This window comes from Oreochromis aureus, linkage group 11, assembly GCF_013358895.1.
Source record: "Oreochromis aureus strain Israel breed Guangdong linkage group 11, ZZ_aureus, whole genome shotgun sequence".
Classification (NCBI taxonomy): Eukaryota; Metazoa; Chordata; class Actinopteri; order Cichliformes; family Cichlidae; genus Oreochromis; species Oreochromis aureus.
The window spans coordinates 8,126,763-8,152,872 of NC_052952.1; the positions used below are offsets into that span (position 1 = coordinate 8,126,763).

General features: G+C 39.7%; 1 protein-coding gene across 1 annotated transcript in view; it reads left to right on the top strand.

Moving 5' to 3' along the window:
- Positions 1 to 7: 7 nt before the first annotated feature.
- LOC116329745 (transmembrane protein 65-like) overlaps positions 8 to 26,110 on the top strand; it is a 40,679-nt gene continuing 14,576 nt past the window's right edge. Inside the window, exons 1-4 of the mRNA XM_031751821.2 lie at positions 8 to 164; positions 493 to 835; positions 21,712 to 21,756; positions 25,958 to 26,025. Coding sequence (XP_031607681.1) covers positions 529 to 835; positions 21,712 to 21,756; positions 25,958 to 26,025 — 420 coding nt within the window. The 5' untranslated portion in view covers positions 8 to 164; positions 493 to 528. The remainder of the gene's footprint in view (positions 165 to 492; positions 836 to 21,711; positions 21,757 to 25,957; positions 26,026 to 26,110) is intronic.

Genomic DNA, 26,110 nt, shown 5'->3' on the forward strand with positions numbered 1-26,110 from the left:
GCAAAAATGCGATTAAGTATAAACATCCAGCTAGTTATAAAGGTTTTGGGCTTCGCAAAATCTCACCGGATTTAAAGGAGGGACGCGTATGAGCCGGAGCGACCTCACTGTTTTCAAGGTTTCCTGTGGAGGTTGTTGGACGGGACAGCGGAGCATAGACTGAGGTGAGTCCGATAAGTCAAGTTGGAAAACTGGCGAATCTTTTTTTTTTTTCTTCACCTTTGTGTTTCCAAGCAAATGCGTTAAATCCGCTCCAATCAATATTTTTCTGTCGACATGGTCAGTGTGGTGATCATTGCCAGGCCGGTGCTTGCTCCTGTTAAGTAAGCCTGGCTGTCTGTGGAGGGTACAGGATGTTATCGTGCGATCGCTGTTGCCGCGATTGTTCCACACTGGAGATAAATAATTATATAAATCTTTACACCATGTGGTTTTTGGTGAGTGCGGGTTTAAAGTGGTGATAACCAGGCCTGGTGTCTCCACCTCCATCAGGTTTCCGGCTCTTCGCTCTACTTCCCCATCTCAGAGATGCTGCCCTGCTTGCGGAGAGTCCTGCGGCCTGCCTTCTCTCTCAGAGCCGGGACTGGTCTGACCGGAGCCGCCCTCAAAACCCACCAAACGCCCGCCCTAGCATCCCCGGTGCAGCTCGCCTCGGAGACCCCGCTCTCCGTGGTGGTGCAGCGGTGTCACCTGGGCACACACCCCCTCAAGGAGCCGATGGAGCCCCTCAACTCACCCCGAGGAGCAAAGGAGTTTATTTATAGCCTTCATCCGTCTGAGCGCACCTGTCTGCTGAGAGAGCTGCACAGGTTCGAGTCCATAGCTATTGCTCAAGGTATGTGATTCATTACATGTCCTCACGTGTCCAGTGTGACACCCCCTCACCTCCTAAGCTGTGCTTTAGCATGAATCTCTATGTGAAACAGTTCATGCCAGTCATATGTAACAGCTCATTTAAAAAATTCTTCTTTCTTTTGAAGTTTTGCTTGATATCAGTTATTTTTGGTCGTAATGATCAAAGGAGGTGTGCCTTGGTTGCATCTATTATTCATCGCTGCATCCCTGGATACAGTGTGTGATGACAAGGGTTACCACTGGGGTTACAAATATTCAGCCTTCAGCTTTATTACCATTGACATCTGGCTTGAAGGATGAAGTCACCTGTAGAGTTAGGAGTGTGCTGTTCTTAAAGCAGTACTCCCATTTTAACGCTTCTGAGGCATGGTGGCGGATTGCCAGCTTCTAATAAATCCTTCATAACTTCCTAACGAAGAGCTGTTAATCTCGAGGAAATGCCCTGACTCTTCCCTGACCTCTGACCTCTAAATTCCCACTTTGGCATTTTCACATTTACAAAGGAAAAGCTAAACTCTTGACCCCCCAAAAACGAAGCTCTCTTATGATGTAACGAACCTTGGTGGCATTGAGACTTTTTCCTGATTGATCATCTTTCTTATGTGATAATGGTAATGATCTCTTCCAGGATCCAGAGAATATAAAAATAGTCTCAGTCAGATGCAACAGTTTTCATCAGTCTCCTGATCTCAAACTAATCAAAAAGACATAGCAGAATGTGAACACCAGGCATCAGTCTCCACTACCACTATCAAAATACGGCAGTAGGCGTATCTTTTGGTCCAGAGGTTTGGCATTTGGGCCACCACATGCCGCCAGAGCCACTTCCGTGTCCCTTGACTTTGTTTTTCCAACACTTTAATAAAACACAATGCATTTTAATGTGCACCCCCAACACCCATTTCATTTGTCTGCAGTCTCTGTGGTCCACGATTAGTAGTCAAGCGATGTTGTGTTTGAGTCACACAACTGTTACACGTGTCTTCTCAGTTCAAAGACATGTAAGTTTGTTGTACTGGAAAGTCCAAAGTGCTTTTGAGTGTGAATATGAGTGTGAGTGACTTTCCTTTTGGGTCCTCTGGTGGACTGGTGATTTGTCTTCTCTCATGGGTGAGATGGTGCTTCTGCCAAAAAAAGTGTTGGAGAAAAAAAGTGGCTTGATATGTTCAGCCAAGCAAAGAGGAATGAGTCGGAGAACATTTTTTTTTTCCTCAGGCTTATACGGTGAGGTCAACAATTTGTTGGACAAAGACACATATTTGTACTTTTTGTGGATCTAAAGTCAAACAATAGAAATTAAACTGCTGACTATTAGCTTTAATTTAAGGGGTTTAACAATAATTTTGCATCAACTTTTTATAAACAGTCTCCTATTTTTAGAGGCTGAAAAGTGATTGGACAACTGAATAACAAGTAGTTTCAGTCAGGTCAGGCCGGTTCCCTGTCGGTTTTATGAAAAATGAGGCAGAATAATATCTGCCATTGTAGTCTAATGTATGTAGTTGATTCAAAGTGTTGAATTTGTATTTTATAGCTTTTTGCAAAAATTTTAGACATGAGGCCCAATGTTCCCTCTAAGCTGCGCGCGTGCGCAATTGCGCACCGCTGGCACGGTCTCTGCGCACAGAAAATCTGAGTTGCGCACAAAAAAAAAAATATAACCTGAATTGAAATTAAAATTAAAACTTTAACAATACTGTTTTGCAGTGTTAGTCAGTAAGTGACTGGCTGCTCCAGTATGGGATTAGAACGATGCCACCTTATCCCATAGTCCAGCCAATGATGCGATTCACATTCGTATATACGCAGCTAATCAACGTCATTGACAGGCTATGACAGCGTCCTTATGTGCCGACACCGGTGTTTTAGCTAGCAAAGCGGCATGGCTGATGTGGAGTGAAGCCACGTTAATGACAACGTGTACAGCCATTGGAGATGTGAGCAGGACAGACGGAACAATTGACGGAAAATGTGTGGACTTCATACCAGTTTTAAAATTGTGTTGATAGGCCACGTAAAACCAGAGTTATGATCAAAATATATGCAATGTTTGGTTTTCTTCCTGAATACTATCGTTGTTTATATTTACTGCGGGAAGAAACGGTAAAAACTGCATTTTATAAGGAAAACGCTCGAAAGCACTCTCCGCCTGTGAGCAAAACCAAAAAAACCTACCCTTTCCTATTGGTCGAAAAAAGTACCATGTCGACCAATCAAAAAATGATATGGCAAATGGCATTTTGATGTTTAGGAAAGGGGAAGTTTTAGGAGTGACGGCGGTGTTTTGAGATGTGAGAAATTTGCGACGTTTAGCGCAAATCTTGTGTAGTTAGTGTGTAGTGTAGTCAATAGTTTTGTTGTGTGTGTCAGAACAATGAGGCGAGTACTGGATGTTACAGATGTTACAGGAGTGATACATCTCCTGTTGTCAGGCCTGCAGGTATCAGGCTTGTGATGTTCTCCTTTATCTCATAGTGGACTGAAATGTTCTGTAAATAGTTTGAAATGTTTATTTTAAAAAACACCTTGGCTGCATTTTTAGGTAAACAGCTGCAAATAACTTTCACTCGGTTACCTTTTTAAAGAAGTAACTATATAATTAATTGCACAACATTGGTCATTATATACTGTATTTTGCAGACAGAGTTACAGGACTCTCTCCCAGACCACAGACTCATACTCATAATACAAGTCAGAGCTTTATATAAAAAAGAAAAAAAGAAAGTTGTGTTTTCAAAATTGGAGTTCAAGTTATTTTTACTTCCAATAGTGTTGACATACTACACAGGTCATGAACAAGATTTTTTTAAATTTTCATTGTAAGTGGGCTAAAGCAGTTAATTAAAAGTAGTCTAACATAAATGTAAATGTTGTAATTTGATTATTTTAATAAACCATGTAACTTGGATGGATTCAATGCTGGCGTGACCACAGTGCACACGTCTAATGTTGCTCACAGTGGTCCAAGGGATCGCTCAGGGAGTTTGTGTGTTCGCTCAGACACATGAAAAATTAGAGGGAACATTGATGAGGCCCAAAGACAGTGTTGATGCACGTGAGGGAAGCCATCATTGGGCTGAAAACCCAAAATACATCTATCAGAGATAGCAATAACTTCAGAAGTTTCTAAATCACAATGTTGTTCATACTTGAAAAGAATGAATGCATTAACCAGCTCAGCAATACTAAAAGGCCTGAAAGACTACAGAAGACAACTAAAGTGCATGATCACAGAATTATTTCCATGGTAAATGAAAACAATGGCATCTAACCAAGTCAAGAACGCTCTCAAAGAGTTAGGTTCATCTTGTCAAGGTTTACAAGGAAGTGACTCTTTCATCAATGTGAATACAGAGGCAAACAAAGTGCAAACCACTGGTTACACTCAAGAAAAGGAAGACCAGACTAGACTTTGTCAAAAAAACATCTAAACAAACCTGCACATTTCTGAAAAACGTCTTTGGATCATCTGTCAAACCTTGTGGAAGCAGTGGTATGACATGGGCATATTGCTGACAGTGTAACCAGCTCAGTAGTTTTTATTTTTGATTTCACTTTTAGTAGGAGCATCAGGATGAACTGTGACGTGTACTGGGCTGTAGTCTCTGCTCAGATTCATCCAAATGCTGTGAAACCGATCAGACTGCGTTTCACATTATAAATGGATAATGAGCCAGAGCAGATTGCAAAAGCAACCACCGAGTTTGTCGAGGCAAAGAAAAGACATATTCTTCAGTGGCTAAGTCAGTCACCTGATCTCAATCCAACAGAGGATGCTTTCTAGTTACTGAAGATCTAAGCTTTATGCAGAAAGAGCCGCAAACAAGCAGCAAATGAAGGTGGCTGCAGTAAAGGCCTGCCAGAGCATCTCAAGGAAGGAAAAAACATTTAATGATGTCCATGGGTTCTAGACTTAAGGCGCAATTGACTGCAAGGTTTTTTTCATTGAAGTATTAGCAGCAGTCTTTATATTTAAAATTATGTTAGTTTCATTATACTCTGAAAATGAGGGACTATGTATAAAAATAGCTCTAATTCCAAAAGATTTCATGCAACATTTTTGTAAAAACCCTTTGAATTAAAGTGTCAAATCTTGCTTGTTAGATTAAAAATGGTTTTGTCAATGTCCAACACATTATACCGCATAACCTTGATAGATCTTTTCCCATTTTTAAGCAATGAAAATGGGAAAATGCTTGATATTAACTAATCATAGGCAGATTTCAGTAACTCAAATTGTTACAAATTTGATCAATTACCATACACAGTTTGTAATGTCTCCTATCTCTCCGCATGTCTCTGTTAGTGTGAGAAGAAGGTTACCATAGATGTTTTTTAGTCCATTGTACTTCAGAAGCGCAGCACTGAGGCGTGACTTGGGTTTCGTGAAACGTAACAATGACATTATAAGTTTATAAGAGAAGGAGGCGGTGCGCTGATGATCTGCAACGAGTGGAGACAGAAAGAAATGGGTCGATCAATACAGGAGAAGAGATGTTGGGAATGAGGAAAAACATGAGTGATGGTGATGAGGTTTTACAGCATACGAAGCTCTCTGGGAGCACCCTGCTGTCACCCATCATATTCCTCTCCGGGAATAAAGTGCAGAGTCACTTCTTAAAATAAATGTTCTTTGCTTTATTTAATAGCTTTGTGTTTTAATCTTTGCCAGTTGTTGGATAGCAGATTTGAGGGAACATTACTATTGTAGCGTCACAAAACTACAGCTAGATATCAGAACCTCGGTTGAGGCTCCTTGCTTTTTGTCTCTATTATTAATGTTGGTTTTAAAAATCAGAAATGCTGCACTAGCTTCAGGACTGTGGAAAAAAGTATGTGCCGTGTACGTATTTTCAGGGAAGCTATGTTTACTCTCCTGGCTGGTGATGAAGAAATGATTTCCATGATAACGGACACACTGCGGGCAGCTCCAGAGTTGTTTAACCTTTAGAGAAAAACTCAGAATAAACCAAAACTGTGCGTTAGTGTCACATCTGTACCACGTCTTCTTGCTGTGGCATCTTCAGAGGAGCAAATAACCAGCCGTTGGACTGTTGTTGTCTTTTTAAAAGAGGAAATAAAGGAAAATATAAATCGCTACAAAAAATATGCTGTAAATATACATAAAAATTCAAAGAGGGAGAATATCTACCTTCAAATGTTGCAAATGTTGCAGAGAGATAGATAGATATTACTGTTCTCCAAAAGTACATTATTATCTATACGCCTGCAGATGAAGAAAACCACCTATTTCACCACTCATTAAATCTTAAAGGTAATACCGATTCATGTTTCTCTTGAACGATTATGATCCTTGCAGATTATCTTCAGCTTTCATTTAAATGGCACATATCCTAGAATTCCAAATCATCTCAAAATAAACTAGAATGAGGTGAGAAGACACAGAAGCCAGTGTTTGTGGGGCCTGCCTGACTGGAGCCTGCTGACATCCTCACCTTCACTCTATAAAAACCCTGAGGGATTCTCTTACATACTGTGGATGCAGGCTGCAGTCTAGCTGAATCTGTAATTGCTTGGACTGGTCGGCTGTCTCCCTGACTGCTTTGCTGGCAGGTCGATTGAGTTTTTTGACAGGCTTATGAGCATCCATCATTATTCCACTTCCAGTCTGTGGGACATTTGACGCCGAACCCTTATTTTCCATTTTCCTGACACTCACATACAGGCTGGTTGAATGGTAAGGGTGCTGGGTGTCTGCCTGTGATTCGCACTTGCTGACTTATCTTAGGACCGGCCAGTCCTCTGGGTTAATGGAGTGTGCCGCGGTAGATTCATGGTGGTTGCGGTCATATCGACTGGATGCGTTCTCCGCTGAGATGGATCGTTATATTAAATTCAGTTTATATTTTATATTTGAAAATGCTTGCCTCGAGAACAACCGATTCATACTGCATGCACAATTTGCTTACAAATTGAGGCTTGAAAGCAAGAAATGTCATGCCAAGCTTTATATCAGTGGTATTTATCAACACTTAGGTCAAAACCTCTACAGAGATGCTGTAATGTCCTATAGACATTAAAGCTGTAAAATTTCTACTCATCTCAGTTTTACACAGATTGTATTAAAAAGATGAAATGAGGATGTTGTTTAGGATGTTTTAAGCGTTTTGGCCATTATCATTAGGGTAAAGCTGGGTAGCTGCTAACCAACCCAGCTAGCTTGAGTAGATAGTTTTGGCCACTTCCTTATTTTCTCCAGTGGATCTGCATGTTTGATTTGGCACAGATTTTATGCCAGATCCCCTTGATTCAGGTTTGAGACCAGTTCAATAAGGACAGATAGTCAGAAAAAATGAACATGACTTATTGATAAACAGAATATAGATCGGTGTCTGGCGGTCAGACTCCAATGGCCCGTCTCAGCAGAACTGAACCCCAGCTGTGAAAGGGATCAGAGCAGGACCCCCCCAGAGCCTAGCCCGCTGGTGGTGGAAATGAAGGTGGCGTGAATGGAGCTTGAGTGATGAGAGGTGGAGATTGGGAGAAGGTTGGTTGCGCAAAGGAGAATGACGGATGCGCAGTGAGATTTACAGTACGCGACATGGTTACTGATTGGCTTGGAGAAGGTGATTGGAGTAGACCGGTGATGACACAAACAGCTTGACAGCGTGGGAAAGTGGAAGTGATAAAGCTTAGATTCAGCCGGCAGCACCTGAGGTCATAGATCTTCCTTACTGAACTTACGCATAAGCTTCATTATAACGAGTGCACTAGCTTGTGACACGCTAAAGTTGGGTTTGTGTCTCTTTCTGGTCTCAAACCAGGGATGTTTTGGTAAATAAGGTAAATGTGTTAACCACTACACCACTGAGCTGCTTGTTAACAAGGGCCATCCAAAAAATGTGCAAAACAAAAGCCTCTCAGTCTTTCACAGCAGCTTTCCTTCTTGAATGGAAGTAAAAGTGATCAAAAACTATGTAAAATCTTTCAGAGTTTTGTTTTTATGAAACAGAACAAGAAGTCTTTGTTCTTTGTAGACAATTACACTCAGGTTTTTGCTAAAACATTTTGGCGATGCTAACAGTTTGAGCTTGAGCCCAAACCAATGTATCAGCCAGCTGATATTAGGTGTTTGCCTGTAATGGCTCCATAGTGTAGTGGTTTACACATGCAACTAACAAACTAAAGATCCTTGGTTTGAACCTGAGAGGAGCCACAAGTCCATTAGGGTTGGTGTTTTGAAAAGTGCTGGCTGCTGTGGCAACCAACGTGAGTAAGAGAGTAGCTCAGAGTGATTTTGTTAACTTTTTGCCAATATATTAGTACCAGGAAATTATTTTCATTTATCAATTGATATATCAGAGTTTTAAATCCAATATCGATATCAGTATGAGTCTTAAACATCCTGTCATTTATGTCATTCTGAACTAAAGAGGCAAAGTTTATGTTTATGATGAGTAATTTTGCTCTCCAAAATATGTTCAATACATGCGTGATGCTCAAATAAACATTTTACAGTGTGCTCATTAAAGAAGTGGAATAATTGTTTGTGCATGTGTGGTAAAGCAGGGTGAAGACAACAGTATGCTCTAAGATATAAAAGAGTGCCAGAGAGAGCATTAGGTGTGAGGTCGATGAGAATCTGGGCGTAGCAGTGAGGAGCGACTGTATGCCCGCTGATTCCCAGCACTGTTTTGTTGCTGTAGTGTGCCATTACACGGCGTCTCTCTGTGGTACTGTAAGTGTTTACATTCTCTCCTGTTTTGTTCTGTGAAAATTTTCCGTTTTTGCTACTGTAACTATGGTTTTTGTATGTTTTTTCCTCTCATGTTACGTGTAAATGTAAGTGCTCTGCTGCATTGCACAGTAGATTGAAAGAGTCTTCACATTTGTATACAAAGGGAGATACAATGTAAAGTAGGTATTCAGAGAGAAGGGCAACTTCAGGAGCTGGAAAATGAAACCAATGAGGCAAAAAGTGCTTTTTCTCTAGGATTCACTTGAGGCTGGCTCCAAAAGGGATTCAGTCCCCACAGAGTCCTGTGCTAAAATGTCCAACTTTACCTAATTAAAAAGTATATTACCATCATACAGTGCAGTTTGGCCTCTTTTGATATTTTCCCCCGCTATATAAACTCCAAGTGGAGTGATTTTTTTCTATAACTCATCCACCTGGATCTTGGAGTTGGGAGCAAGTCAAGAAAATTAAAAATGAAAACTGGATTTTTATATGCAAACAAATCTTGTTTCTCAATGGTCAATCCACAATTTTGTTTGCGCTTGATTCTGATGACATTGTTTACATGTATGCTTCTGTTGCCACCTGAAGGCCTCTTGTTTCTCGGTATCTTACACCCCACTGTATCTTATATGAAACATTTGGAGTGAGAAAATCTAAAGCAGCAGCATTGTATTTTTATTTACAAGGCTCTGCTGCAAAGATTGCCTGCTGACCTCCGCTCCTTGATTGAATTTAAAAACAGCACTTACCTTGTCAGGTCACGGGACATTTTAACATCAGCTTTTCGTTGGTTTCACACTGAACTTGGAAAAAATTGATTTAAAATAATTTGCTGCCTAGACATGAAACAAGCTTAAAAAGAACTGCATTCACTGTTTTTACTGGAACAGTTTAAAAGATTACATTTGTCTGTCTGCAACTACTCTTGCTTATGTTTTTTTTCCACTTGCGTGTATAATGTGTCTTAATTAAAAAAAATAATAATGATGTGAGGAAAGACAATTAGGAAATTGAAGGGAACTGTAGTTTTTGATTTAAACATGCATTCATTGATTTTTAGAGCATATCAAGCAACTTTTTTTTTTTTAATAAATTCATATAGTGAACATTTAAACACATGACTGTTTGCAGTCTGCAGACTCGCCCATTGGTTGGTTTTTATCTCTAAATCTCTGCTTGGGCTGGTTCCTTCTTGTTTGTGTGTCCAGGGTTGAAACCACAACCAGAAAAGCCCATGCTCTCAGAATATAATGCAAAGAATTTAAAATACACTGCCCCTGTCTCCAGAAATTGCCGCAACTATAGTGAGGGAGTGCAAGTCGATTTTAAATGAACAGCAGAATAGCTCTTTTGGTCAGCGTGACTGCTTTTAATGAGCTGTTATTGCATATGATTCACATGTTTGTGTCCGTTTCCCTATTTGTTTTATGGTTTTGTTGCATTTGTTGCAACTTCAGCTCGGCCAGCTCTCGCTTGAAAAAGAGATTTTAAACTCAGTGAGACTTTTATCTGGATAAATAAGACTAATAATAATACAATAGTTTCCTACTACATATTTATCTATTTATCTATCATCATTCTGTTTCTACACTCATTTTATATGAGTGCTTGTTGTTTGTTGTATATTTGCTGCTATGACAACTCAATTCGCTCTGGGATTAATAAAGTTTCTCTGATTCTGATAATAAATGCAACATTAGCATTTATTTCAAATGGGGTTGTTATAATAAATTATATCCGCTCTCCTTTTATACTTTTGATATACTAATGGGCTTATCTGGAAAATCAGCAAACTCAAGTTTGATCACGGTTAAAAATTAGTTTTTTTGGTGTTATTGACTTTTTTTCTGTCCAAAATTATCACTATTTTCTTTTTACTGTTATAAAATTCTCCTGAGAAAAGTTTACCAGGTGTTTTAATGGAAAATGGTGAATTAACATCTCTACGACTCTCAAGAGAAAAATTTAAGAAGGAGCAATTTGTAGTTAAGGTCTTACTCATGAGGGGCATTTAAGGTCTATTCCAGAGGTTTCTGATAGAAAATCAGTTTGGAACAAGAACAAACGGAGAAAGCGGAGGAATGCAGACACTGTGGATGGAGAGTAATCATCTGGTGCATTGTGACTCCAGTTTATCAAACAGGAACATCAATAATAATTTCATCATTTCAAGAAAACTGGATCATTTTTTTTAAAACTTTGAAATAAATGAGAAACAGAGAACCGAAAAATGAGTTCATGACATCAAAAGAAATGAAAATAGAGAATTAGCCTTTGAGTTATAACCTTTCTGACAACCATTCACCTCAAATAAAGATTTATTTTTTTTAAAAGAGCATTGTAGCATTGTATTGTAGCAGGAGCATTGTATTGATCAGATTGCTTATAGATTTTAGAGTTGTTTCTAAATGGTGTTTGCAAATTTAAATATTAGAAATATTTTAAAAAACTACACGGGGATATTTAGTTATGAAAAATTAAAGTCTGATGTACTGTAATCATTTTTTTCACTGTCTCGTTCAGTAAGCATAGCTTTGAGTCATAATAAGGTAATTATTTATTATTATATCACTAGTACATCCCCATGCAGCAGTGTTGTTTGGCCTGATCATAATGTTCGTAAACTGATACTTGATGGAGAAATTAAATATCAAGCTGTTCCAGGAAAGTAATTTCAATTCATTTATATAGCGCCAAGTCACAGTCAATTTATATTGTCCAGTAAAGACCATACAATGACCCCAGTAATCAGACACGCCCCTACGAGCAAGCACTTGGCAACAGTGGGAAGGAAAAACTCCCTTTTAAGTGGAAGAATAAAATTCAGGAAGGAGCAGCCATCTATCACCACTGGTTAGGAGTGATAGATTATTATTTTAAAAAAACAAAATCGATACAGGAGATGCTGTTCATATCCTAAAAAAAATTGTAAATTTAGCCCATTGGTAGTTCCTAGGCAACATGATGATGTCATATATGATCTATATGCTGTGGATATAGATCAAGTTACAAACATAGGATGTTTTTATAGGATCTACATAAATATTTGAAGTTTGAGTTTGAAGACTAACACTAACACAAACACACACACACACACACACACACATTGTGTCTATTATAGTAAGCCTGTGACTGAAATTGCCTGGTGGCTTTTCCAACAATATTGCTAAAAAAGGCAGATTTAGTCACAGCTGAAACCTTTACATTAATTAATATTTGAATCTGTATCTCCGTGCTGATCTCTACACATTTTGGGGGGGTTTAAAGAAAACCTTGTTTCTATCGCCTCTCCCACTGGGAGCATAGATTCACATATAAAGTTTTTTGGTCACCAAAAATGTCAGGAGTACAGCAGATGCATGCAAAGATGAGGAGGAGAAGAGAAAAACAGAATCATTCTGGAGCTCCTCTGGACTTCTGTCATCCTCACTGTTCAGCCACTTTCTGATGTCTACTATATGCCTGGCTTGCCCACAGGGCTGCTGGTGAAGAGATAACACGAGAGGAGATGAGATAGAGGGGAAATTGCCTCTATGGCGCATAGGAGGGAGACTTAATTGGAGATGCAAAAGAGGCAAGAGGATGGGAGACGGCTCGATGATCTTTATGACTTTGCTTTGTTTGTCCCCTCAATGACTCTCAGGATGCAGTAAAGTCTGAGTGCCATCAAATTAAGCTTTCTTTCAAAAACTGGTTCTTTTTCTTCAGCAGCTCTTTCCAAGGCAAGACTGAAGCAGATTGAATAACAAAAAGATGATCAAAGCTTTTATCCTCTTTGCACAGGTTACTACATTTCAATGGGGCATCTATATACATACTATTTTTTATGCTCAATATCTTTTGCCGTCAGACAGCACGGTGATATTTCACTTCACCTTTCATGTTGAAAGGAGAAGCCGTGCCCTCTCACTTCCTTTTTTTACATTATGTCCATCTTACCTGGGATAACACACAGAGGAGAGCACCTTTGAATCTCTCACACAGTATTATTGTGATGCAAATTCAAACGTGCTGCTGGGACATGGCGCTCCCAGGTGGCATTTAACCTACTGCGACGAAGCATGATCACAGATTACCACATCAGCGGTGCGACGCTGCCATCCTGCTGATACTCGTCAGTCGAAAGCAGCACTGATGAATTATTTTGGTTACTGACACATCACAGAGGGAGGCCCGTAACCGTCCTGTGGACAGATAATTTATGTACTGAAAACACACCATACATCACACAGACACTGTGTTTATGGAGTAATTGGATTTTGCTGCCAACAACAGAGGCGCAGCCATTAATAACTAATCAGTCTCAACATGCCAGTAAGACAAAGTAAGTGGTTTTTGGAAACGTTTCCAATCAGCTGCCACGATTCATAGCATGCATCCCAAACATTAAGCGATATTGGAGTCAGTATTACCTTTGAATCAGGTCTTCTTATTGGTTAATTATACTAAACCAGTTTACTGTTGTTTACCACAACAGGCTTTCCATTTCCATAATGATTTTGATTGATTTTGCTCACTTTTACTGATGGATCTAATTAGCTGCAGTTAGCTAATTAAACCACTTTAGCCTCCACAAGTGGGTTGAAAGCCTGGTCTAGAGGGTTTTATACATGTGTTTGATGGCTAAATGCATGCTGTGTTGTTGATGTGTTTAAAGTGTGAAGAAACGAGCACTTCAAGCTCTTTATCCAAACAACAGCAGCACACAGACAGTGAACCTGGCTGAGGTTGTTGAAGCTTAATTGCTCAAAGCAGACAAAAGCTGCTGAACAGTAATAGCATCCAGGATTGGAACTGGGCAAGCACTCCTGCAGCTTTTTACCAACGAACTGTGGTTGGTTAATGACATGCGCCTCGGTCTTTGAATTAAGGCTAATCAACCTGTTTGGATTTAAGATGATGTTGCTGAGCCATCTAGTGGCTGTTTACTGTCTAAAATCTCCATGCAGCCACTAGATGTCCTCAGACTGTACCAATCCCAGGCACCTGTCCTTCCCGCCCACTCACACACACCTGTTCTCACCTGTCTACTCATAGAGTCTAAACCTGGCAGTTGGACTTGTTTAGTGCCAGATTTTCTTGTCATTCATGCTCAGTACGTCACAGATTGTTGATGGCACCCCGTTTCCTGCTTCCCTTACTGTCAGTTACTTTACCTGCCTAAAGGCTCAAATACATTTGCTGTTTGCTGGAGGCAAATGGCAAAAACAACGTAGTGGGGTTTTTTTTCCACAGCTGTGACTCTTGTACTACATGAAGTTGCTTCCTCTTGCAAGTCCTTGCAAAGGAGAAAATCAAGGGTTAGTCTAAAAAAGGGGAATGAAGTTAAAAATAAAAGACTGTGACGTTGTCTTTCAGCCTGGTGCCAATCTGGAAATTTTATAATTTATACGGGGGGGACAAAAGCGGGGCGGAAAATCACTGCATATGGTTGCTCTTTTTTGTGAAGTCTAGGCAGATGGATCGAGCCATGAATCAAATTATACAGGCATCACAGAAGCCCAGGTAATATTATGCACAGCGGGATGTGTTTGACATTCAAGGTGGTGTTTGTTGTGGCCAGCCTGTCCATTTCATCACGAGGTCAAAAGCTTAAGAGACAAGGAAGGAAAAAATGTCTTTTCTTTCCCACAAGGTATCACAACCTCTCAAGACACTGCATATTTACCTTTTGTCTTCTCCGAGCAGCTTTTCTCTTTGCTTTTGTCGTTCCATCCTTTACTTTTGTACTCGGATGAGAATGTCTCCTTGGTTTATACCTGGCCCCTTAGAGATATATCTGGCTGACTGTGGCTGCCGATTGCCCCATAATGCTCAAGTCAGCACTTGCTTATCAAGGTTAATTTCTCTCCAGCCCTGTATTTACTGGTTTGCTGCTTTGGCCTCACTGCTTTAAGCAACTCGCTAACCTTGGTATTCCTTTGTGAAACAGAATTTAAATGAACATGTAGCTGCTAAATGTTTCACCGTTTTTACAAGATAACTCTGAACTTGGTGCATCTGTGCTTTTTGTTGGTTTTTGTAGTGTGCAGGCGTCTTTTTGGTTGCCTGCTGTGTCTGAAATCAGTGGTTAAAAGACAAGCAGTGAAAGCAGGCCAAACAAAAACCAAACAATGAGCTGAAAGATGGTAAAATTCTCTCTGCAGAGCTGGAGGGGAGCAGGAGAATATGTAGTAAAGTATGAGCTTTGAAATTCCACAGTTATTTGAGAAAAGTATTGATTACGCCAGCTTGCACTTTTTGACGTTTTTCAGATTAAAATTTTGATTTATTACAAATGTGTTGATGGTTTATGTCACATGCTTGTGGGGCTTTAAATATTTAAGACCAATTTGTTGCATAGTGGACATACACTTCCCAATCCCCTGAACCACTGGGCGACCGTGGTTCAGCTCATCTTGTAACCGGAAGGTTACCGGTTCGATCCCCAGCTCTGTCTGTCTTGGTCATTGTGTCCTTGGGCAAGACACGTCACCTACTGCCTACTGGCGATGGCCAGAGGGGCCGATGGCACAATATGGCAGCCTCGCTTCTGTCAGTCTGCCCCAGGGCAGCTGTGGCTACAACTCTAGCTTGCCTCCACCAGTGTGTGAATGTGAGAGTGAATGAATAGTGGAATTATAAAGTGCTTTGAGGGTCTCGAAAAGCGCTATATAAATGCAATCCATCATCATTATTATTATTATTATATGACTGACACCAAACAAAAATATGACCTTACTGGCCAAGATTCCTCAGAGATTTTGGTCCATATTGACTTGACAGCTGCACGTCCATGATGTTAATCTTCTGATCCACCACATCCCTAAGGTGCTCCATTGGATTGAGATCCGGTGACTACGTAGGCCATTTGAGTACAGTCACTCAGTGTCATGTTCGAGAAACCAGTTTGAGCTGATCTGAGCTTTGTCACATGGTACAATGTGGTCATAAAGGGATGGACATGTTCATCAACACTACTTGTTGGGGTGTTTACAAGTCGTTTGACCTTAGTTTGACCTTAGTATCAGTATTTTTCCAATCTTCTGTTATTGCATTTTGGCTGAGCCCATGTGAACTGTTCTGACCCAACAGGAGTGGCACCAGGAGTGTGTTTTGATGCTGTAGCCCATTTCTTCAAGGTATACCCTGGTTATAACAAGAGGTTATTTGAGTTACTTTTGTCTTCCTATCAATTTGAAGCAGTTGTTGCCACTCACTGGATATTTCCTCTTGTTCAGACCGTTCTCTGTAAACATTAGAGAGAGTTCCACTGGAAAATCCCAGCAGTTCAGCAGTTTCTAAATTACTCTGTCTGGAACCAACAATCACGCCATGTTCAAAGTCGCCTTTCTTCCCCATTGTGATGCTTGCTTTGAACTTCAGCACGTCGTTTTGTCCAAGTCTGCATGCCTAAATGCACTGAGTTGCTGCTTTGTGATTTGCTGATAAGATACTGGAGATAAGGGCGGTTGAACAGGTGTACCTGACAAAGTTGCCACTTAATGTTAAGTGCAGGTAAAGCCGTTGTACACGGCTTCCAATGTGAACCTTTGGACAATCAAAGGCAAAATTGAAACTGCACTTCCTGCTTTCCTTTTCTTCTCTAGTGGTTTTCCATTTGTCAGGGGATCTCTGCAGGGATTGGTGGTGGTTTTGTCTGTTTCTGAGTTTTCTTTCAGGGCTTCCCCAGCTCCCTAAATTGGCACTGAGGAAACAGACAGCTCTATTTCTTTTTCTACCTGCCATTTAGAGTTCAATGAGCTCAGAGGAAAAACAATACTCTTCTGAAATATAAGTCCTGGATTATGCATCTGCTTGTGTAGGTTCATGCTCCAGTGCTTTGTGTTTTCTTCTCATAGAAGTAAACTGACAGGGTTGTTCTGCGTTTAATGAGAAACTACTCATTATTTTTTCTCAGCAGACATTCATGTTGTGATATGACATTCAGAACTTCCTCCCCCGAGCACATAGTAGGGGTTGCTAAAGGCCAATACTGTCGTCCTCAAATTGAGCAAAACTGAAATAGTCTCTGTTGAAAACAAAAGCTGAAGACTCATTTTTTTCTGGACTACATTGGGTCACTCAGATTTTTTTTGGCTCAAGTAGCTGGCAGACTGCTCCCAATGGCAAGTAAACAGCTTTCATGATACCTTCGACATTCGGTGGATGAATTTTAACATTCAGAAACATATTGCAGGGCACTAAAAGTAAAAGAAAAATATTAAGGTGCATTTTCTAGTTAGATTTTAGATCCAAAAGCATATGTTTGATATTTTATTGAGTATTTAATTCATTGTCTTTGACTTTTTATGATATCTAATCATCATCCTTCTGTAGACTAATTAATTTCAGCTTTGTTTGCACCTTTAAAAAGTCCCCCCCCCCCCCCCCCCAAAGGGAAAAAAAATTGTTCCCATTTTGTGTTTGCTAATGACTGTCCTGTCCACCAGGTCCACATTCTTTGTGCTGTGTAATTTCCTCTCTCCTGTCTCATATATCATAGGGGAATAGCAAGGTGCTGTGCAGCTGATGAATGGCTCCAGCCTTCAATTGTTCCTCTTCTGTTGAACCTTTGTTCTTTCTCTCCCAGACACACACACACACACACACACACACACACACACACACACACACACACACACACACACACTGAAAACAATGACATAGATTCATACAGAAACACATCCCTCTAGAATCGAGACTCTCTCCAATAATGTTTTAGTATATAACATGCGAGACATGCACACTAACAGAGACAGGTACACACACACACAACACTGCATTGAACTGCCGTATGCAGAAATGTCCTTGCAGTAGTTCTTGCTTTACCCTCTCAGACTAAAGCTGAAATTCACAGTGCCTGTATTTGTCATTTCTATGGAGAGAAATGAAATTCAGAATGGGCTGACAGACATTTATTCAACATATTTTTTGCTGTCGCTGGGGCTGTTCGCCTTTTTCTTTTCTTCATACTTATCTCCCATTTACAAAACTAAGCTCTTCACACGTTGGTTTCGTACTGTACCAGCACCGAGAGAGTGTGGCCGTTTGTCAAAGCAAAACAAAGACAACACACTGTGAGTTCCTCTCGCCTTCTTCTGAGATCACAGCAACACGCTCATAGAGGGAGGAATAAAACAGCAAACCAAAGCAAATATTCTGTGGGTAGACCCAAACCAACTACCACTTATGCAATGACTTTGAAATATAGAGCAAATTCAAAGTAGTAGCTTTTTTTAGATTTAGGATTTACAGGAAATTCATGTGAATAAGTGACAGTTTTACAGTTTAGCTAATTGAAGGATTTACTTTACACCTGTGTGAAGTAAATCCTTCACACAAGTGTTATACCTGATCTTGCAAACAGCATCATCTGTGACCAGAATGCTGAAATGTGTAGTCTGTTTATGTGTAAACACAGTCTTTATCAGATGCAGCTGATTCTGTTTCATAGTCATAGTTAGCGATTTATCACGACCCATTCAACGTTCCCACCACTCTTATCTTTTAAAATTTAAGTCTCTCAGCATCTCGGGGGGATTTGAGGCTCCATTCGATCAATATAGGAGAGTTCTGGGGGCAACAGAGAGCCATGTCAGCTATCAGGGCATAATAAATGGCTACGTGAAAAATCATTGCGGGAATCTGTCTCTCTTTAATATTTATTTCTTTTTTTTATTTGAGTGCTGATGTGTAGTGGTTCAGATGTGCTTTCATTTTCTCTCATTCTTTTTAAAGTGATGAGAAAATGCAGCAGGTACGGACTGCTGGTTGGAGCTGAAATGATGTTTATTACACTATTTCTTCCATCGGCACGATCACGGCCTGCACTGTGCGCATGAGAACTTCATGCCTTCTGGTACAAAACTGAGCCAGACACCTCAACAACTGATAATATTTTAATTTAGTGGATTCAGGGATTATTGATACCTGATAACTGAAGTTAATGGGCTTTACATTAAATAAATAATAAGTAAAAGCGGCTTCTTACTATTATTTTGTACTACTACCATCTTGTTTGTTAAGTTGGGGTTGGTGGTGCTGATTCAAGTTTTCAGTCTGACTTGAGGCAGGCGTTCTGGTTTAAAGTCTGCATTGATAACATAGTAATTCTGATTTCCAGCTTCAAATTGAAGAGAGTCAGCACTTTTTCCAGGGGTGCATCTAAAAGGGGGGCCCCGGGGGCCAGACATGCCCCAGCTTCCAAAATTTAATTACCACCCCACTACCCCCAATGATATTAATCTGGGATACTGTAAATAGGACAGTGCAATAAGAGAGTGGTTTTATATTAATTATTTCTGCTGATTTAGATAATGAGCATAAAATATAAAATCTCTTTATAGATTTTTTTTTTTTCCTTTATATTTTAAGTATATTTTAATATATATTTTGATGCTAATACATGACACAAATTAACTTGCAGTGCATGATTTGTAACATTATTTTACAATATTTTGCTTCTTTGGCTTGATTTAACAAAATACTTAACAAAACAAAACAATTTTCATGTGTGGAACCACTGCATCTTATTTAATAGAGAGGTGATGAGCCTAAAAGTCATGCCCAGTGTTTTCTAGTGCAGTTTTAATGCTGTATCAGTTTCTGATCGGTTGCCCCCATTTCTGAATGTAATTCAAAAATCCTTGAATCAGTCCCTCTTTTTGCTTGGGTATGATATATAAAGCTATTAAATAATTCTACACGTACTAACTTTTTTTAAAAAAAGATAATAAATGTTTCAAGTGTTTATCCAAATATCCCGAAGATCAGTCTCTGCGTGGAAGTAAACCGATTCATTAGATTTTTTTTTTTTAAAGTTTTGAGATGTTACAAGCAAACAGCAGGAAGCAGCAAACAGAAGAAGACTGAGACAGAGCCATGCTGGACGCAGTCTGAGCCCTTCACAGCACATGACCTGACACTGCTACACCGTCAGCTGAGGACTGATTCAGCTGACCTTCACAACTTTGATTTATGTGCGATTCATCCATCTGACACTGGTGGGTATTCACCAGGGAGCAGAGAGTTTGATATCTTTTCCCCTCACTTCCTCGTGCATAACTTCCTGTAAAATGTTAAAGATGATGTGAAATTAATTTCATATGTTATGCTCGTAGGGTGGTGTTAAACGCTGCTTTGATGTATGAAAAAGTGGGGGTGTATCGTTAAAACGGTGATCCATCTTTCTTTACTGAAAAGTTCCATTTTCTAACAAATGTTAGTGTTGTAAGGCAGGTGAGGATAACTGCGCACCAGGAAGGTTTAATGGTTACTGCCTCACTGATGTTGATGATCACTGAAAGGTCTTCAATTAAATCCTGAAGCAGCCCCCTGGATGAGCAATAAATGGAAACAAATGGTTTCTGGAAGGAAGTAAACCATCCTGCGTGGATAAGATCTCCATCTCTTGTAGTTGGATGGTTGATGCCTGTGGAAGCAACATAATTGTCCAGAAACTTGGAAAATGGGATAATAATATTTCTTTATACACAAACTGGAAGCACTGACAGATCAGTGTGTGTCTGTGTATGCACTTTGCTGATGAACATATTCTGTATTAAGGTGTCAGCAGCATTTTTTTTGTTCCAGTGAGAAGCTCAGAGAAAAAACCCCTGCGTTCTGTTGTGAGCTGCATGAGCCGGGAGTTGAACTGAAGACGAGCTCATAATGTCACACTGAACATGGGTGGCAGTGGGTGGGGGCATGCACACAGGGTGGAGGAAAGGAAGCAGAAAACTATTTTTAGTTTCCCATTCATGCTGTGATTGACCAGGTTCAAATTTAAACCTCTAAACTAAACTGTAACATAAATAAAACCATTAAGTGATTTGAAAGTATTAAATTGTGCTCAAGCTTTTTTTGTTCTAATTAAGTAAAAACAAAAGTTAATAGTTTTTCCCCTAAAAATCAATACTTGGCTGTAATATTTGTTTTGTATTTGTTCTTAATAGCTTGTAGCAAAATCAATGGAAAAGGTCCAAGGAGGGAATGCAGGAGTGTGTCTGTTGGGAGTTTAGTCCCCTTCACTACTAATAATCCAAACCTGTTCCAGCCTGGTTTACCCTGCAGTGGTGCAATAACACCTGGAAATGACGGAGCAGGCTTCATTATGTGGACTAACATTTCCACTGACCTCATGGCAATAAATCCAATTTCACTGGACCTGCAGAAGAAGTGATCTTGTCTTGTGTCTTTTGCCTTGAAATCAATTTAATTATCTATTTCTCTACAGCAGGTCATTGTGCTGCATCACAGTTCAGTGGCTGTTGAGTAAATGTGGCATATAGTCTGACAGTAATTTTACTCTGCAATCCAGGCTCACAGATAGAGGTTGCATCCCATTAACTTCAGTTTAAGTTCAGCTAATAAAATCTCAGTAAACTTTGTATGTTGTGTGTGTCAGATATTTGAATCTTTGGGTCTCGGCTCTAATTGTTTGGCACCACATGCATTCACGCTAATCAGTATGATGGCGAGTCTCCCGATAAGCTTGTTTGGCAACAGTTATTATATTCTGACATCACTTTAACCCTAATTTTGGAAGCAGCCAGGCTGGTGCTCACACATCGCCTCTGTTCTCACTTCCCTTCACAAGCTTCCAGAGAAATTCATAATCCACTTAAAACGTTATTAATAACATATGAAGTCCTGCATGGCCTACATATAGCAGAGTTATATAGAGACCTTATTCTAATCGTTGGCGTCTCCGATCATGCTATCTGAGTCTTTTAACCCTTTTGTGCTCTTATTTTGAAACTAGAGGTGATCACAGTTTTGAGGTTGTAGCTCCTAAACTTTGAAATGACCTTCATCGGCCTATCTGTGGTTTGTTTTAAATAACTGCTAAAAACTAATTTTAATAGGTTAGCTTTTTCTTTAATGTGTCTCCCATCATTTTTGTCCATTTAATATGTGTATGCAGGCATGTAGGACTGTAAGACTGTTTTACTGTGAGTCTATATCCACATATCCATATTTATTTGTTCAGTTGAGGGAGGTGTGGTTTTCTTTCCTCTTCGCTCCTCTCATGTCATATTTCTTGCATACCTTCCTTCTTCTTTTTCTCTGCTTTTATTTTTTTTGCCATTTATGAAGTGTCTCTCAATTATGCTGACCGTTCTCCTCAATAGAAATGTTTTTCTTTAATATTTGTTTTCTTCTTTTTCCAGGACAGCTGGAAATTGCACCACCTACTGCAGCACAGTTAAGATATGGTAAGAGGTCCTTTTGTTCTTGGCAGACATATTAACTCCTCAGTGTGTCTCTGTATATTTTATCCTTTTCATTTTACAAGATGAGTACTCATAGAAAATTGCTCACTAATCTTTTAGGACATGCCTCATTTAATAGTCAGTCAGTTTAGGAAAGTTAATGAGGACCAGTTTAATTAATGGCTCATTGTGAATGTGTTGTTTCCTGTGTAATTTAATCTAATAAGGAGTAAAAAAGCCTCTGAGTCTGAGGTCATAATGACTTAAATGTAAAATCAGTTGTTTTTTGAGGTTATTTAAGAGAAAGAAGAACAAATTGATGGATTGAATTTATGTGTAAACTTAGAATTAATAAATAAAATTAGATAGGAGAAGGTTTGCGATTTATGGAAGCCACCATGTTGTCCCATCATCTCGAGTACAGATGAGATGGACATCGTTGTTCAGTGTAATAGTGTTTTATGAATGTGGCTGCAGACTGGCCACATACATAGTATACCAGAGGTGGAGAAGAAGAAAACTCATAGGCATTCCCGTGCAGAGTGTCAGACTCAGTATATGAATATCTGTGCTTTATTATCTGAGAACGGGTCCTCTTCACCAAAGAAGTGAAGACAAGAAGGAAAGAAACAACGCGACTCGATAAAACTACATCTTCCTTCTCACCTCAAGTGTCACCTGCTGAACTGATGTCTGAGCTCTAACACACGAGGATGTGCATTAACATGCACCAACAACAGCTGGTTATGAGCTAACATTATGCCAGCTAATATTAGGCTGTGATAAACAGTTTGATTGGATTCTCATATCATATGAGAGTTTATTCAATAAGTCTCAGAGTCCAACAATGTTCGATCCACTTTAAGGAAACATTCTTTAATGCTAGTTAACAGCAGCAAAAACAGCAGCCGTCACTGACAGAAAAGTTCAGGATTTCCTAAACAATTCACCTCAGGATCACTGTCAACGTTTAGAAGCTTCTCTTCAGTTTGTATCTGATTCCTTTCACAAGTTTTGCAGCTTCCAAAGTAAACAGTCATAGAGACCAGCTGAGGTAAACAGTGGACTGACAGGCTGCACCAGGGGTGCCCAACTCCAGGCCTCAAGGGTCGTGTCCTGCAGGTTTTAGATATCACTCTGGATCAACACAACTGAATCAAATGATTAGTTCATTACCAGGTCTCTGGAGAACTTCAAGACATGTTAAGGAGGTAACTTACCCATTTAAATCAGCTGTGTTGGATCAAGGACACATCTATAACCTGCGGGACACCGGCCCTCGAGGCCTGGAGTTGGACACCCCTGGCCTACACTTACTAGAGATGAACAACGGCCAGAGTTTTTTGTCCTACATTGGCCACCATAGCTATGGTTATGCACTTGAATTGGGAGTGGTAAAAAAACAAAACAAAATAAAAACAAATTTGAATGCAATTTGGAATCTACTGACCTCTAGTGGTGAGATTTTGCACACTGTACCTTTAATATGTAGCTGTTCCATCATATATAATATTACTGATATTTAAATCTACTTTAGTTCTTATTAATGTAATGGCTCACTATAATAAACATTGCTACAGCAAATGTGTGAAGTTGTACATCATCAAATTATACTCTGAAAATAATATCCGGAACAACAGTCTGCTTAAAAATGGAGAACAATTCTGGTTGCACGTAGTCCTAAGTCCATTTGTGCCTTGTTCAATTTCTTTGAAGCGATTTTTAATTCAGGCTTTCCCTAATATATGATAGTAGAAAATCTAACAGGATTTCTGCCTTGTATAGAACATGTTTTTGGAAAAAGGAAGGGTAGGGGTAAAAAATGGATGAGCTATTTCATCATCTACCCTTTATCACTGCTTCTTTCTAGTAATGATTCTTAAGAAAGCACACTTAATATTAGTAGCCTGTGACAACCTGTTAAATTATGTATGCAGCTAAAAGTAGATTTTAAAGGTGTTATTTTATTATGCACGTGTGCGGTGGTTAGCACTGTTACTTTGCAACAAGGAAGTCGTGGTTTCATATCTACCAGCTGGCCTCCAATAACAGCTGGAATAGATACCGGGGGTTAAGCGCATGGATGTGTGGGTGGATGGTGAATTTGTATAAGGAGACATGTTTTCTGTTTGTACAGTTGTACGTTATTACATCCTGGATCATCTTGTGTAAACCAGTCAGCACTTCCCAACATGAGGGTTTGTATTAGAAAACATTTGAAGCATGCATTTCTTTTGAAGTAACTAATAAAAATAATGTAAAACACAGAGAAATTGAAGAAAAATGAAATGAAATAAACCTGAATTAGTATATAAAACCGCAAGATTAAAAGGGACCAGCCAGAAAAGCTTCAGCATAAAGCTGAGTTGGGTTTTTCTCATTGTGCTCACAAAGAAAGGATGTAATCCAACTGCAAAGGCTGTGTGGGCATTTTTCACTCTGTTGGTGATCTCATGAGCTCAGCTTTCTCTCTTCACTTTAAAGGTTTGGAAGCTTCTCTTCCTCGTCTGTCTTATATTTAACAAAAACAGATCTTTGTCACAACAGCCGCTTTGTGTGGGAAATATTTAGTCTCCTCTGGAGTCGAGCCTTTGTCTTTTTGAGCTGACATAGAAGAGACAAACTTCAAGTGAAACACTGACTCAGCCTGTTGTCACTTTGGTGTCGCACACATTTGTGATGATAATTTCCATCTTCTTGTTGTGTGTATCGCTGCCTTATTTTTTCCTACCGGGAGTTAGGAGATTATGAAAAAAACCCACTGCATCCATCTCAGGGATGAAAACTTGTGAAAGCTGCGATGGATGGGAGTCCACCTGAGGAATGAAGTTTCAAAAAAAATGCCTGCGACATTCAAATATTCACTTTGGCAAGTTCTGAGTTTTTCTTTCTTGTAGGCTAGCTGTGATGAGCCCAGGAAAGCATTAGAGGAGCCAGATAAAACAGTCCAGACCTTTTCCTGTAGAAAGCAAACTTTGAGCTGATACTAGAGGAAAAGTCTTAAGTTCATATCGAGTCACAAAAAGGAAAACTAAGGATGAGCAGTCGTGATTTCCTCAAATTTCCTAATTGAAATTTCCCCACCAACAGGGAAAAATGTCCCCCAGATGACTGTTATAATTAGAGCTAACATGGCCAGAGGAGTCATTTTTTAATATTGGGTTAAACTCAGAGTGTGCAGAATGAGACAGCAGAGACCAGTTAAGATAACAGGCCCTTGCTGTGAAATTCAAATTCAGAGCATCGTGGTGTTCACTGCTTTTAAATCTCTACAGACAGCTTCACTCTAAAGTCATTTTTCTGAGTTAAGAATAAAAATGTGACGCATCAAGGATCTGAAAACACGTTTGAGAAATAAAGAGGCAAATCATTTACCAAATATTGAGATTTCCCGACTGATCTCACTAACTGCTGTTAAGAGGAGCTGTTAAATTTCACACTCGAGTTCCAGTTTGTTTCCGTAGGGAATCACTCAAACCCAACACCACACGGAGTGCGCTCTTTGTTCCGTTTCAGCATACATTTGAAGGTCAGGATAGCCTCTGGTGTCAGTCTGTTTAAGTGTTGAGTGTGTCGGTGTTTATCGTGTTGAGCTCAGGCGCTCACAGCAGGATTGAAAGTTCTCACAGCGTGCTGAAGGAGAGCTGCAGCATTACAAGATCCGTACAGAAGACTGGCATCGTGGCGATTATGCTTCAAACTTTACTGCACATCTGTCACTTAAACTAAACTGAACTTCACTTGAACTTAATCTTGAATATACTTTGCCGGGGCGGTGGATGACATTTTAAAATTCACTTTGATAGCACCACCGGTACATCAGACTGTCTATAGTATGCGCGCACGCACTGCTGCAAGTGGATTTTCTTGATATTTATGATGCTGTTTACTCTTTCCTGTTTTAAAAATTCATTCCACCTTACCAAGAGTCTAGTGTTCACCCGCTGGCTTCGTAGCTGTCTGCATTTTACCAGCGGCAGTGCTAAAGAAATAAGACGAAACAACTTACCCCCGTACCACATTAATGAGCATGCTCTAATGTATCACTGCCTGATACTGATTTACAGCTTCTTATGGCTTCAGAGGCGTTTTGTGCCTAATGTTCTCATTTCACTTCCAGATGTGTGATGCGTTGTTGTCTATCCATGCTGAATCACATTATAATGTGTCTGACAGTGATTTGTTGTGTTTGCTTGCTTTACAGTTCTGCTGCACAATGCACTCCCATTCGTTGGATTTGGATTCCTGGACAACTGCATCATGATTGTTGCTGTAAGTGTCAGCTTCATGGGGCATGCAGTCCCATCTGATTAGTCAGAGCAGGGAATATAAAGGTAGCCACTACCACTTTATTCTC